Source organism: Knufia obscura (assembly GCF_036327395.1).
Source record: "Knufia obscura strain CCFEE 5817 isolate CBS 148926 chromosome Unknown scaffold_13, whole genome shotgun sequence".
NCBI lineage: Eukaryota > Fungi > Ascomycota > Eurotiomycetes > Chaetothyriales > Trichomeriaceae > Knufia > Knufia obscura.
The window spans coordinates 711,231-724,503 of NW_027042699.1; the positions used below are offsets into that span (position 1 = coordinate 711,231).

The 13,273-nt window shown below is 50.7% G+C and overlaps 5 protein-coding genes across 5 annotated transcripts; 2 read left to right on the forward strand and 3 right to left on the reverse strand.

The window, feature by feature from the left end:
* Positions 1 to 1,060: 1,060 nt before the first annotated feature.
* Positions 1,061 to 1,594, reverse strand: PMZ80_009431 (uncharacterized protein; the record flags this gene model as incomplete). Its single annotated transcript, XM_064877825.1, has 1 exon — positions 1,061 to 1,594. The coding sequence occupies one exon, from the start codon at positions 1,592 to 1,594 to the stop codon at positions 1,061 to 1,063; it is 534 nt and encodes a 177-aa protein (XP_064726550.1).
* A 379-nt stretch (positions 1,595 to 1,973) lies between these two features.
* Positions 1,974 to 3,645, reverse strand: PMZ80_009432 (uncharacterized protein; the record flags this gene model as incomplete). The annotated part of the gene is made up of 2 exons (XM_064877826.1): positions 1,974 to 2,492; positions 3,637 to 3,645. The coding sequence occupies 2 exons, from the start codon at positions 3,643 to 3,645 to the stop codon at positions 1,974 to 1,976; spliced, it is 528 nt and encodes a 175-aa protein (XP_064726551.1).
* A 534-nt stretch (positions 3,646 to 4,179) lies between these two features.
* PMZ80_009433 (uncharacterized protein) lies at positions 4,180 to 5,000 on the reverse strand (the record flags this gene model as incomplete). The annotated part of the gene is made up of 2 exons (XM_064877827.1): positions 4,180 to 4,946; positions 4,997 to 5,000. 2 exons carry the CDS (start codon positions 4,998 to 5,000, stop codon positions 4,180 to 4,182), a joined length of 771 nt encoding a protein of 256 aa, XP_064726552.1.
* Positions 5,001 to 7,885: 2,885 nt separating this feature from the next.
* Positions 7,886 to 8,708, forward strand: PMZ80_009434 (uncharacterized protein; the record flags this gene model as incomplete). Its single annotated transcript, XM_064877828.1, has 2 exons — positions 7,886 to 7,892; positions 8,206 to 8,708. The coding sequence occupies 2 exons, from the start codon at positions 7,886 to 7,888 to the stop codon at positions 8,706 to 8,708; spliced, it is 510 nt and encodes a 169-aa protein (XP_064726553.1).
* Positions 8,709 to 10,552: 1,844 nt separating this feature from the next.
* On the forward strand, positions 10,553 to 12,047 carry PMZ80_009435 (uncharacterized protein; the record flags this gene model as incomplete). The annotated part of the gene is made up of 3 exons (XM_064877829.1): positions 10,553 to 10,555; positions 10,701 to 11,048; positions 11,091 to 12,047. 3 exons carry the CDS (start codon positions 10,553 to 10,555, stop codon positions 12,045 to 12,047), a joined length of 1,308 nt encoding a protein of 435 aa, XP_064726554.1.
* Positions 12,048 to 13,273: the final 1,226 nt, after the last annotated feature.

Consider the following 13,273-nt stretch of genomic DNA (forward strand, 5'->3'; position numbering starts at 1 on the left):
GGGCCGACGATAAGGTGGTTCGACTCATACTGCAGGGTTTCGAAACAAGAGGGTATAGAGGTCCGAACCAGTATCGGGTTTCGAACGTAGCCATCACTGGCCCCAATAACACCGGATTCGCAGGCACAACGACGAAATCTAAAGACTCTGCAGCGCGGTTGGGTACCAAATCAGTCGACCACAGCTTAAGGTAAGAAACGCAGGAAGTACTATATCACGAATTGTTGACCGACATCATGTATAGCATGCATCGGAAGACATCTTGCTCGCCACCTGTAATACGATGAGAGCTCTGCGGTATGATGAAGCAGGTTTCCCCAGTGTTCAGGTTGTGCGCAACATGACAATCCTTGCGTCTCGACACTCTTCTCCTGTTATTGAGATTGACTTTACTCGTGCCTGATCCCCAGCTCACCTCGGGCGCTCCACATCACTATAGTGAAGCAGACATATCAGACACGGCCGGGCAGCAGCTCACGGTCCAGGCTCCGCATCAGACCAATGCCCTGGTGCAGGCCGAGTCCGTGATCCCCTTCGTGATGCTGGTAGGGGCTGACCGAACACAGCAGGTTGTCGGAGCTTCTCCTCATTCGAGCTGGCAGGAAACTTCGATGATTCTGTGAGGATATGTGCTCTCTATATATTCGAAGAGCTGGCTTCCTTTGTGATGCATTTTCGCCTCTTGGCACCACAGACAGCTTGTTTTCGACTGGTCTTGTTGGCTATTACGCTGGAGCTGTGGTAAACACTCGGTTTTTAGGAGGTACCTTACGAGGCCGCTTTTGCATTGTTTCCTCAGTCATTTCTCAGTCTTCAAGGCTTGGAGCTTTTCGGCATAGACCTTGCATCGAACCTTGCGAGGGATATGCTCGCTTCTCATCTGCAATGCCATAAAACAGACTTGTATTGTCTTCTAGCTCATATACGTGATAATACTTGTATCTCGATAGTCTTCTTCTGTTATTGGGATGCCTTTACTCATCCCTCATTCCATATTCACCGACGCTTAACATACACACAGGCCTCTCCACGAGAGACAACAAATCGACAAGAATCCCAATCAAAGATCCCTCAACTTCTCCTCAACCTTCGCCTTCAGCATCTCCACAAACACCCTCGTTCGAACTCGATGTGGAATATACTCCCCCTTATCCCCCGCCGCCTCCCACGCCTCAACAGCCTGCAAAACCTTGACAGAATCAACCCCTCCATCTGCCTCACTTGGTGCTCTAATCCCATCAATCAACTCACCCACAGCAGCAGCCCCAGCAGCAACATCCCCCGCGCTCTTCTCCTCAAGAGCATCCCGGTCCCCCTCCGACATTATGCCGTGGTAATCAGCCGCAGTAAGTAGGGCATTCCAGTTCTCGAGTCTGAAGGCAAGGATGCCCGAGAGCTTGGTGAGTTCGCTTCTGAGATAGGACTTTGGTGAGCCGCTGGATGGGTCGGTGCCGGAGAGTTTCTTGTAGTTGGAATTGTCGTTGTCGCTTGGGATGGGCATGCCGCTGGCGGTGGATGGGGTGTGAGAGCCGGGGAATTTCGGTGGTGGGTTGGCACCGCTGTTGGCTGGGGGGTTTGGGGTGGTGCTGGACATGGTGGGGTGGTTGTTGTTCGTGATATGGGGTGAGTTGGGGGAACTGGAGAGGTCAGTCGGTGTTGCTTGATAGGTGGGTGTACTGACGACTGACGCGGAGCTTCGTAGATCTGAAAGATTGGATTCGTTCAGTAGATCCAAGGTGATTGGGTTTTTTGTTGCTTGAAGGAGAGAACGCAAGAAGTGGTGTACTTACAATTCTACTGTTCGTGGGTGAATGGGTGCAACTGTGCTGTCGTGCATAAGGTTTATTGTGTTCAATCATAACGTTCTTTCATTGTGTAGATGCATTTACTCATCCTTCATTTCAATTTTCACCCATACTCAATGTAGATAGGACCTTGTTCGCTCAGTAATAATCATGTGCTGTAAACGACGCTCAGAGAGCCGCCAATTTCTCCACGATTCGTGCGTGGACCATCTCGATGAGTATCTTCTTTCGAACATACCCTCGCCACTTGCCATCGTTTGCTTCTGGTTGCTCAAAAGCCTCAACTGCTCGTAGAATCTTGGTGAAGTCATCGTCACCTTGGACCGGACCATCTCCTCGCTCTTGTATATTGTCGATCATACTTCCGATCCGCTCAGCTTCGCCCGCGACGTCCTCTGCGCATTTATCCTCGAGTTGGTATCGTTCTGCCTCGGGTACACTCTTCTCGTACCCACCAGCCTCGAGCATTCGAGTCCAGTTGAGAGTTCTTGCGCCACACATGCCATCGAGCTGTGTGAGTTGATCTTTGACGTAATTGCCAGTATCAGCGCGGAATTTCTTTTCGTGTTCGTCTTGTTTGGCGGACCCGGCGCCGGCTGTGCCGTGTGAGCCTGGGTATTTCTTTGGTGGCTCAGTGTTCGACATTTTGTAGAGGGGTAGTTTTGTGGATTGGTCGTTTAGTGTATACTATAACAGTCAGTAGACGTGCTTTGATCGAGAAGGAAGTGCTGACAGGTGATCAGCTATGAGTTGTAGTAGATCAATGAGACTTTGGTAGATCCGTTCTTGGTCTGAAGAAGAAGGAACTTGAAAGGGCAGGAAGGAAGCGCTGAGGGAAGTCATACTACTTATACTTCTGGATGTTCTTCGGTTGATATAGTGCAACTATCACGTTGTGCTGCCAAGGTTGAGCCTTGCCTCTTTGGTCAGTCGTCAATGATGTAGGAATGAGATGGTGGTGTCGGTTCAGGGACACTCTGATATAGAACGTTGTTCGCTTGCTGTTCATTTGCCACTGATCCAGCAAGCTGAAACCTGTTTGATCTAGTGCTCATTTCGCCCAGGTATCGCGACGATTGCGGCTAAGAACAAAGTGAGGTCAGGTGATGGTCCTGTATAAGCAGCAAGCCGATGGAAAGAGTGACAATGGGCTGTTGGCGGTGATCAAGCCCGTCATCAAAACAATATCAATATGATAGCAACAGACAGTGCTGGATATGCCTTCGCCGGACTGAGTTACGAGCTTGCTTCATGACCAATGATTGATCCAACAAGCCCGCCTTCGACCCATCGAAAAGCTGATTGACCAAAGGCCACTGACCCTTCGCGATTGTTCATACCAAAGCTGCCCTTGACACGGTGGCGCCTACTTGATCAGAACGAACATTTTGATCTTCAAAGAGTCCAAAGAAGGCTGCCGAAGCGCTGGTGGAATAATTCGACAGCCGAACAACTATGGCTGATTGACCTGAATGCTTGTTATTTTGTCACGTTACCGGTCAATTCGTGGGTTGCAGCCACAGCAGGAATGCTGAGGCTCTGAGGAGATGTAACGATTGAAGTAGTGTGTGTTTCAACACGCAGGTTGTGGCTTCTGTTATTTGACCTGCCATTCGAGTGCCTGCCTTGTTGCAGCAAAATCAGGAAATATCTCAACTGGGAGTCGCGACTTGGTCATGCCCCTGCCATCTTGCGCAGCATGGCATGTAGCACGGCGCCCATCAAGGGACATCGCAGTATGGATCCTCCAGCACTCACCTTGTTAGAGCGAGTTTAAAGGAGGAGCTGACTGCGAGCCCTGTGGCCTGCCGGCAACGGCTACCGCTCTTACACCGTACATGCTTTGACCAGGGCTACAAGAAATGGCTTCATCATCGGCAGCATTCGTCCCGTAGGAGGATGCTGTCAGGGAGAGAGAGAAGACGTGATGGTATCGGGAGACGCGTCCGTCGCAATTGTAGGCCATGCATGAACGTGTTTCACGGAAATGCTCGTGACCCCGAAGTGGGGTTTCGAACGTCTCGAATTCTATTACTTTGCAAGCAATCCTGGCATCAATGAAACGCAGTACTTGGAAATGCGCAGAACTGAGGGCCTCGCTCTATCGTCTTCTGACCAATCAGATCCAGCTTTCTCACCGGGAGACCGGGTCTTTTGGCAAGAGCGAGGCCTTCAGTTCTGCGCATTTCCAAGTATGTTCGGGGAAAAGTCCATATGCTTGTTTGGCATATACAAAGTTCAAAAGGCGAGACCGTTGAGTTTAAATACTCGAGGCACGTGGATCAGTGCCGGGCTTTCATGGTTCACATGTCTATGTACGATGAGGTGTCTAAAATCCAGGCTGCTTGCCGATGGTCCACGCAGTACGGGGAATCTAAGAGTCCCTGCGCAACAGTGTCTCGTCCGGCACCACAAATCTCTTCCTTCCTGACACGAACCAATCGATCAATGCAAAGATGATCACAGCTAGCAAAATCGGCCCAGCGTAATTCATGTTCTCCCCCGTAACTGGCATATATGGTGGGAATGGTAGCCAGATGAGGACAAAGATTCCGTAAAGAACGGCGAAGATGTTTGTTGCAAGACCGGCCACGTGCCCGAGCTTGAACGGTCCGTAAGCAATGTAGTCGCCTCGAAGTTTTGCCAGGACGAAAAAGAGGATAGGTAAGACATATGAGAGGTAAAGGCCGATGGTCGATAAACTGACGACGGCATACAGCGCGCTCGTGGAACCGACGTTGATGAGTTGGATCAGGATGATGATGAACGCGACTAAGCCGAGAGCGTTGATAGGTATGCGTAGGGTTGGGTGGACTGCACTAAAGAACCTCGAAAAGGGCAATCCGTTGTCCTTGGCGAAGGCCCATGTGAGTCGAGAAACTGATGCCAGCGAGCTGAACATAGAGACTGTAGCGTTGAAGAGGATGAAGACCGTGAATACTGAGGTGGCTGCTTTGGACCCGGTGGCATTATACACGACTTGGATGATCGGGTAGCCTGTTGGCGTGTTCAGTGTCTCCTCGAGATCGCCGAGACAGAAAAGGAGGACGATGATGAAAGAGAATGCCATCGCGCCGTTGATGATGACACTGTAGACCATGGCAAGGGGGACTTTCTTTTGAGCATCCTTGACTTCGTCGCCTAGAAGATATGTTAGGCAGTGGCTGGAAAGCAGGGTATTCAATACTTACTCATGTGCAGAACGCCATCGAATCCTCCAATGGGGAAAGCCGCCGACAACAGACCGATGCACCATTGAACAGTCTGGTTCTGCCATCCCGAAAGGCCAAAGACATTGGTCTCAAAGACAAACTCTGACGTGTTTCGAGGAGCCAATACGCAAAGCGTAACGACGAAAATGATATAGAAAGAGATGTGAGTGATGGCGCCAACGACTTCGATGGTTGGCAGCACTTTTCGGGCAAAGATGTTGATGAAGATCGGGATTGCAAACACTGCCCAAGCCATGAAAGTGCCATGCCACCTCTCGAAGACGAAAGTTTCATGGTTGAGAATGACGATACCCTGTGATAGAGTCGCACAAAAGAAGGCTGGTTGAGCGCAAGTTGCGATCCATGCGAAGACTGTTATCCAGCCTTGAAGAAGACCCCAGAAGGCTCGGCCTTTACCTCCAGGCGCGAACATGCTGGTCCATCGATATTGCGCACCGACCGTTGGGTTGCTGGCGGCTGTCAGGTGTGCTCTTCAACGTTGTCGGCATACTTACATCGAAGCCATTTCAGCCAAAGATACCGACATAGCTAACGAACCAACCCATGCGATGAGCATGCCCCAGAGGAGAGACGTAGGACCGCCATTGAGTAAGGCAGCCTGGAAAGACACTGCCACAGACTCCCACGAGCATTGTAGATTTGCTCCGAAAGCTATCGTTGGGATGAAGCCGATATATCTCTGTTCGGATGTTAGATGGGCTTGGTGATCGGACTCAATAGACATACGTCTAGTGTCTGCTTTGGAGAGAAAGCCACTGTACTTCTCTCGTGCTTGTCGCCATCGAGGTACGTGTCATCGTGCACCTGGGATGATGCTTCCTTCTGTTGATGCGACAACTCCATATCGGTGGCGTTCATGTCTGCAGCCCTGGCGTGAGATGTGCAAGCAGAAACAGGAAGGGAAGTAGAAGTACTCGATCAGAAGTTCGAGAAAAACCTTCCACGTGGAGGTCGCCCGGACGAGGTGCCGATCGAGACATGTCTATCAGGTTCGAAAATCAGGCGGGTCGAAGCGATCGCCGAACTAGACTTTGTTAGCCAGAGCTTCCATGACTATCTCGGTGTCGCTTTACCGTCGATTGGATAGCATTCTGCATGGCGCCTCAGCCAAGAGAGCGGAGATAAGCATTGTGTGCCCATGCCTGCAAGCGAGTCCGCTATGTTTGCAGTAGCTTGGACATAGCTTCGGAGGAGCACGAATGCGCTCAGAGCTAATCGCATACCAGGACACCACCCATATGCGCCAGCAGAACTGGACATCCAAGCGAGAGGCCGTAGGCCAGGAACTCCACGTGGTTTTACGTGCCATTATCGATACTCCCTCGGGTAATACAGGCTTGCAACACTTAAGCAGGAAAGTCGAGCGGAGCTGTTGCAAGACCTTCTTACCCGAGGGACTATCAACAATAATCTCAGCTGTGGGTGAGAGGGCGATGAATTCGAGATCTAGCGGGGAGTCGCGCCGAGGGAAAAGGGGCTGGAAACATACTTTCGGCAGCTTCCATGCCCATAAGATGCTGAATTCGTACAGGTGCTGATGGATGTGGAAAGCCACATGATACCCATCAATGTTTAGCCTACTAGAGTATCAAGGCATTCCTGTTATTGTCCTTTGAGCTTGCTAAACACCACGTTAGAAGAGACAACGTGACAATTGCGTTGTTTCTACAGTAGGCGCACACTTACGTGGAGAATGTTGGCTGCACCAGTGTGGACCTAACGAGACGCGTTCACGGTTTCGAGACGCATCGCCCATGGTCGCTTATATTCCTGGCGTTGGGTTGAGTTGAGTCCCAGTCTAGCTTCATGAGGCTTCTAGCGTGTTTCATCCCGATTGTTGCTCTCGGAAAGCTGTCTGGGCCATGATAAGATCTACATGCCATCTGGCTGAAAGACGAATTCTAGCTTTAGTGAGGAGCAGTACTACGAGTAGTGCCCGCCTCGAATAGGGATGGCCCAGCAAGTGCAAAGGTTTCTGTTGTGCGACGCTAACAGCAAAATTCACCTCGTGTGGATGTTGAATGGATCTTCCCAGTTTCGCGGAACCAGATCCGGCTAAGACTAGCGAGATCCATTCTTCAGGCCATCAAGTTTGGCTCTTTCTTCACATAAAGCATGAGAACGATCCTTGCCCGAAAGATCAACTACGCTAGTTTTCACTTTCTAATGCACAAGTGCCGGTGGCAAGACTTCTTGCAAGGGACGCCAGGTTTGGTGGGTTGGTCTCGGTTGATTTCTTGTCAGTGCTGCAGGTACATGCAGAAGATAGGATGATGTGCCCTGTTGTTCCCCTTCGAGAGTGTTAACAATACCAACGGCTCGAGCCATATTAATCATTTCACCCCGTGTGCGCTAACGAGGGTCGAGTGTCGTCAATCGGTCATGTCGCAGCTACCGCCCATACATGCTCTGACAGCTGAGGACCGAGGCCCTATCGTCATTGTTACGGCATATGTGTGCATTGCTGAAACCGTCCTCTTCACTATCATCAAACTCGTCTCGAACAATGTGCTGAAGCGGAAACTCGACTGGGACGATGGTCTTCTGTTCAGTGCAGTGGTGTTGGCCTTAGCACAGAGCATAATCACGGAGAAAGCGGCGGTCAACGGGGTAGGAAGTTTCCAAGCGTCACTCACGCAATCTCAGCTGGAGCGATACTTCAAGGCAAGTAAAGCAGTTTCGCTCTTGCAACCTGTCCTGACACAGACAGCTTGCCTTCACAGCCAATATTCTGTCACTGATAGTGCAGGCGCTTGCGAAATCCTCAGTGATTGTCCTCATCCAACGATTGAGCGCAACACATAAAACCAAACTTATACACCACATTGCCCAAGGCACGATCTTAGCATGGCTTGTCTTCAGCATATTCGCCCTGTCTTTCCAGTGCAGCTTGCCTCAGTCATGGTACTATGCTCCGTCCAGGTGTGCTGGTGAAGGTGCAGTGTGGTATCCTGTCCTCATTTCGAACATCCTCATAGATGCGGCTATCAGCGTCTTGTTCGCACCCACTGTTTGGAGTCTGCAGATATCACAATGGCAGAAAGTGAGGATATCCTCGCTTTTCGGTATCAGATTATTGTATGTGAGCCTACGGTACGATCGAGCTACTGCTGACACTCCCAGGGTTTGTGGGTTGACCATTTGCCAACTTGCTACTCTTGCGCCAGCCTTGCGTGCAGCTGACACTACACGAGCGATGCTGGCACCTACCATATTCGAACAGTATGCCACATTTGAAGCCTTGGTCATCTTTTGGCTAATCATGTCTAGGCTTGTTATGAACTTCTCGATTCTCACAGCAGCAGCTCCCTCATTATACCGTTTCCTCAACGAGCTACATTCGGGGCCGGGTTTCGGTGGCATGCTCGACAGAACCCAGTATGAGCTGAGTCAATTCACTAGCAGCGACGAACGTCGGAAAAAGCCTACAGGGTACATTCGCAAGAAGAGCAAAGCAGACGAGTCTCGGTTTCGTCCAGACGTAGATGGAAAAAGCTACGACGTTAATGTACACGAGAATCGGAAGAGCTTGGATGTGATGTCGAAGTCCAGCGGGCATGGCTCTGAGGATATGATCATCAAGCAGACAACAGCATGGACGGTGAAGACATATAATCGTGGAGGTGACGCATCAGCCGCACCTCCGAGGCTCGAAGAAGCTCAGACGTAGAAGGATACCTCAGCAGTTGTGTTGGCATAGACCATTTACTTCGAACCAGTCAGTCATATTGAGGATACGATCAGCCTGTGTGCCAGTGATATCAACGGCAACGCCGAAGTGTTTCGACAGTGTCCTGTCCATATGGAATCAGATTTCGCATATCGGATGTCCGGAACCATGGTTGGTCCTGAGGGAGCACCGCTTGGTACTCTGTTACCACATTACGGAGTACTACATGCCGTAGTTAGTGGATGTAGGGGCGCTATGTCAAATTCTGTCTGACCGGTGCCAAGGCGGACCGCAAGCAGCTTGTGCTGGTGTTTCCACTACTGACAAACTGTTGCAGAGTCAAGGAAGCCAGGTCGACAAGCAACTCAAGTTTGCTGGAGTTCAGTAGACGACGCATGGCCGAGGTTCGCTTACAAGCTTTTTGATGTACTTAGTAAATGTACTCGGCCGGTCCTTCGGTCGATGAGAAGTTGGATATACGTCGGACACCACTCCACACAGTTTATGCTTTCAACTAACCAAAAGACCAAGATTCAGCAAGTGAATTATGCTTTGGTAGGACATCCACTGGTTCCTGCTTGAACCCTCAATTTCCTGTTGCGACAAGATGTTGTGGTGTCACCACTGTACGAGGACCCTCTTTGCGGCGTGGAGGCTCAACATACAAGATAGGTATAGAAAGTAACTTTTATAAAGATGTGGCCCCGCTTCACAGACCTTTTGGTGTGCGCGGCATGGAGTCTTTTCTTGTGCAAACCACCTGGTGCACCCTCTTCTGTCTTTTACTTTACAAACCTGGTCCTGATCAGCGGTGGATCAGCTCCTGAGAAGCTCCAAACAAGTACTTGCGGTAACATCGCCAAGTAGTGAGAGCGCCGGCACCGGGCACCGACATAATTCGTGGCTCAGTAGTACGGTACTCCTGTGGGTTTCAGGTGGCTGTTATGCCTCTGGAACTGTGCTCGAGCATTGAAGGAAATGCTCAAATGGGCTTGGTGAGTCGGCATGGCTTCGGATAGTACTGTAGTTAGCTTATCTCGTTACTGAATCAGTACTCTACGGAATATCTCGTCCCAAACATACAAAGCAACCGCGTCACCTTCCCAGATTACAACAAAAACCGCCAATCCGATAGTCCGGCATGAGCTCTAAGACAACGCTCGGAGAATGTGATCCTTATTGACCCAGCGCCTTCCGAATATTCATCGTGTTGTATAAGCAATTTTCTTCACCTGCGTTATGGGACTAGCAGGGTTGGCGCCATGTGGGATGAGCATCGTCCCACGTGTGCAGCTCGCTTCAGATTGAACGCGCATCTCCTAGCAGCGGTCTCCTTAGCCCAGCACAGCGACTCACCCGTTTGCAGCTGGACTTCACGCATTCATCATCCGATATCAGGTCAAATGCACTCCTCAGCCTGTTTGATGCGATTGCCTGATCCAAAGAGCATCTCGGTCAGGCTGAATGTTCGTCAATGATGCGATCCTTGTAATAGATGCACGTGAGTTCCATGCAAGTGTTTTGATCACCAAATTCCGGATCATCCAATCCATTGCCAGTCTTGATGATATTGGCCTATTCCTATGCAAGATGGCGACCTTCATCGACACCCGCAATGCCTCACTGGCATGTGCTATTGCCTTGCTGACCTTTGTGAGCTGATTCTAGCCAGCACAGCTTCTTCTAACATAAACAGCTCTTCTTGCGAATCTTGTATCGTCTAACACTTCATCCACTCGCAAAATATCCTGGACCCCTCTTGTCAAGGCTGTCTTCAATTTCGATCCCACTACAAACGGCAACTGGTGACCGTCATCTTCGCCAATTGCAAGAACATCGCAAATATGGTGAGTAGCGTCATACCATCCCAAGGACAATCACTAATCAGCAGGCCCTGTCGTTCGCATCGGGCCAAACTCTCTTTCGTTCTCCTCACCTACTGCCTTGAGGACAATCTATCAATCGAGTCGATTGCAAAATCAACTACGAAAGTCTGACTACTACAAGACTATTGACGCTCCGGCCGGCGCCTACTCGACCCATTCCGAGATCAGCCGCAAGAAGCATGCCTTCCGTCGCCGAGTACTGGATCAGGCCTTCTCTGAGGCATCATTAAGATCGGCAGAGGAATTCGTCATCAAGAACGTCGACGCCCTCTGTGATGTTCTTTCGGATAGCAACCCTTGGTCTCGGCCTCGAAAGATGGATGACTACGCCACGTACTTCGCATACGATGTCATGGGCGACCTCGTATTCGGAAAGCCATTCGATTGCATGACCAGCGCGGAACATCGATACGTGCCGAAGTTGATCACAGCAAGCTCGGAGTTCCTCTACATCGTACGTGAATGTCTTGAATATCGACTTGGCTAACCAATGCAGATCGCAAATCTTCCACTTCAGTTCATCGTCCGCCCCATCATATGTTGCGAGCCGCTAATGCACTGGCTTGGCGGTCAAGCAGCCCGAGACGAGTTTCACTTCGTAGCATACGCTGCTGCTTGTATGAAGGAGCGCATCGCAAAGGAGGATGAGAAGGTGGTGCGCAAAGACATGATGCATTACATCCTTAATGCCAAGGACCCTGTCACTTCTCGGCCATTCAGCCAGCGCGAGCTCGAAGCCGAAACCTCCCTACTCATCGCTGCCGGAGCCGATACAACTTCCAGTAGTCTGGCAGCTGGTTTCTTCTACCTGACCCTACCGTCATCTGAGCCGATCCTGCAGTACCTTCAACAACAGCTCCGCAAAGAGTTCAGCGACGTCGCATCAATAACATGGTCCGTCGTGAAAAGTCACACCTACCTACGTGCCGTGGTTGACGAAATCCTCCGCTTTTCCCCTGCCGTTCCATCAGAACTACCAAGGACAATCCTACAAAAGCCCGGCCTCGAAATTGCAGGCGAATTCATCCCAGCCGGGACTACCGTCGGATGCTCCGCATACGTCCTGCATCACGACGAAGAAGCATACCCTGAGCCTTACACGTTCAGACCAGAGAGGTGGATTCCTCAGGACGCCGAGACACATCTTGCTGAGCCAACGTCTTTGCAGGATCCAGGACAGATCACGAAAGCGCGTGAGGCATTCTGCGCGTTTAGTCTGGGCAGCCGAGGATGTGTAGGGAAGCAGCTGGCGTATATGGAGCTATGCCTGGTACTCGCAAGGGTGCTGTGGACGTTTGACTTGCGAAGGTCGGCGGAACAAGTCTCGATCAGAACGAAAGCGGAATCAGAGAAGAAGGGACTCGATTGGCATGAGGACGAGTACCAGGTCAAAGACGTTTTCCTCACCGACAGAGGAGGTCCAATGGTGCAATTCAGAAGGCATCAAGTCTAGAGGAGTGGTGGCTGCGGTGGATTGTATGAACTGCTTCTACTGGCATGTAGCTCTTTGGAAACGCGGATAGACAACTGGACGCTATACATATGTCTTGCTGCGGCTGGCAACGGCTGGCATAGCACAGGACTCTATTCAGGAGGTTCGGCATTGTAGACCTCTTCGATTACACAAAAGATGTTCTGCGACACGTTCCTCCTACATCATCATACGTAGGCTCCCAGAAGCCTCTGTTCCTGTGGAGCTGAGTCTCGTGTCCGGCAACAGCGTCCGTGGCGCTCTGTTCATTCTTGGGTGTCGAACTCGGAATGGATTTGCTGCTATTGAAGGCTGTCGCTGTTCCTCGAATATTCACATAATTTGTCTTCCCCTGTTTGATGCAGGCTGAGGCGTCGATGGCTGGGAAGCCAGTGTCAATCGAAGAGGGGCACTTTCCTTCGAGTAATGGCTCAACTTATGCGTGACTTGAGTCGCGGCTTGTGGCTGCCACTTGTTCGATCCGAAGGCAAGGAATTCCGGCAAATCAGCTTTGTAGGCCCTGTTTAGGCTAGTGGTCCCTGTCGCTGGGGGATCTTGATCATCCATACGGTCATATCCGGGCATGTGCTTCGCCTAGAAGGCTGAGTTTTCCAAGCTCTACAACTCCGACTGAATCATACGCCAGCCACAATGCCCCAACCGGGCCCGGACATCGCCGCTCTTTCCTTGCCACGGCGGACAAGCTCACCTAGATTGAATGGCCATGAGATGTTTTACCAAGCTACAGTAAGGTTACCGGCAGCAGTTACGTCCTTGGACACCTTGAGTACCGTTCACATACTCAATCCTCTTGTGAGTAGACACCTTATTTCAATGTCTCCCGGGTCTGTGCTGTGGTGTTTATGCCGACACGGGTCTGGGGAAACCCTCAATCGGCATTTGTGGTTTTGCATAAATTTATTCGCCATGGCGCTAAACTGGTGGCTGTTTCGCACATGCGAAGCGACCATGGGGATATTGCGTACATCAGCACAACATGATCCCATCGTCCTGTGAGATCGCATCTACGTGTGCCGTATTTCTGAAATCTTGGTTCGGATACTCGATCCCGTGGTTGTACCTAGAAATATCTGAGATACCATCGATGCTTGGCTCAAGCTGTGTCTAAGGCTTGAGTGTTTGGAAGTCGAGACGATGCGTCGCGACAGCTGTCTCAACGATGAATGAATCTTGGGTCCATTATAGCG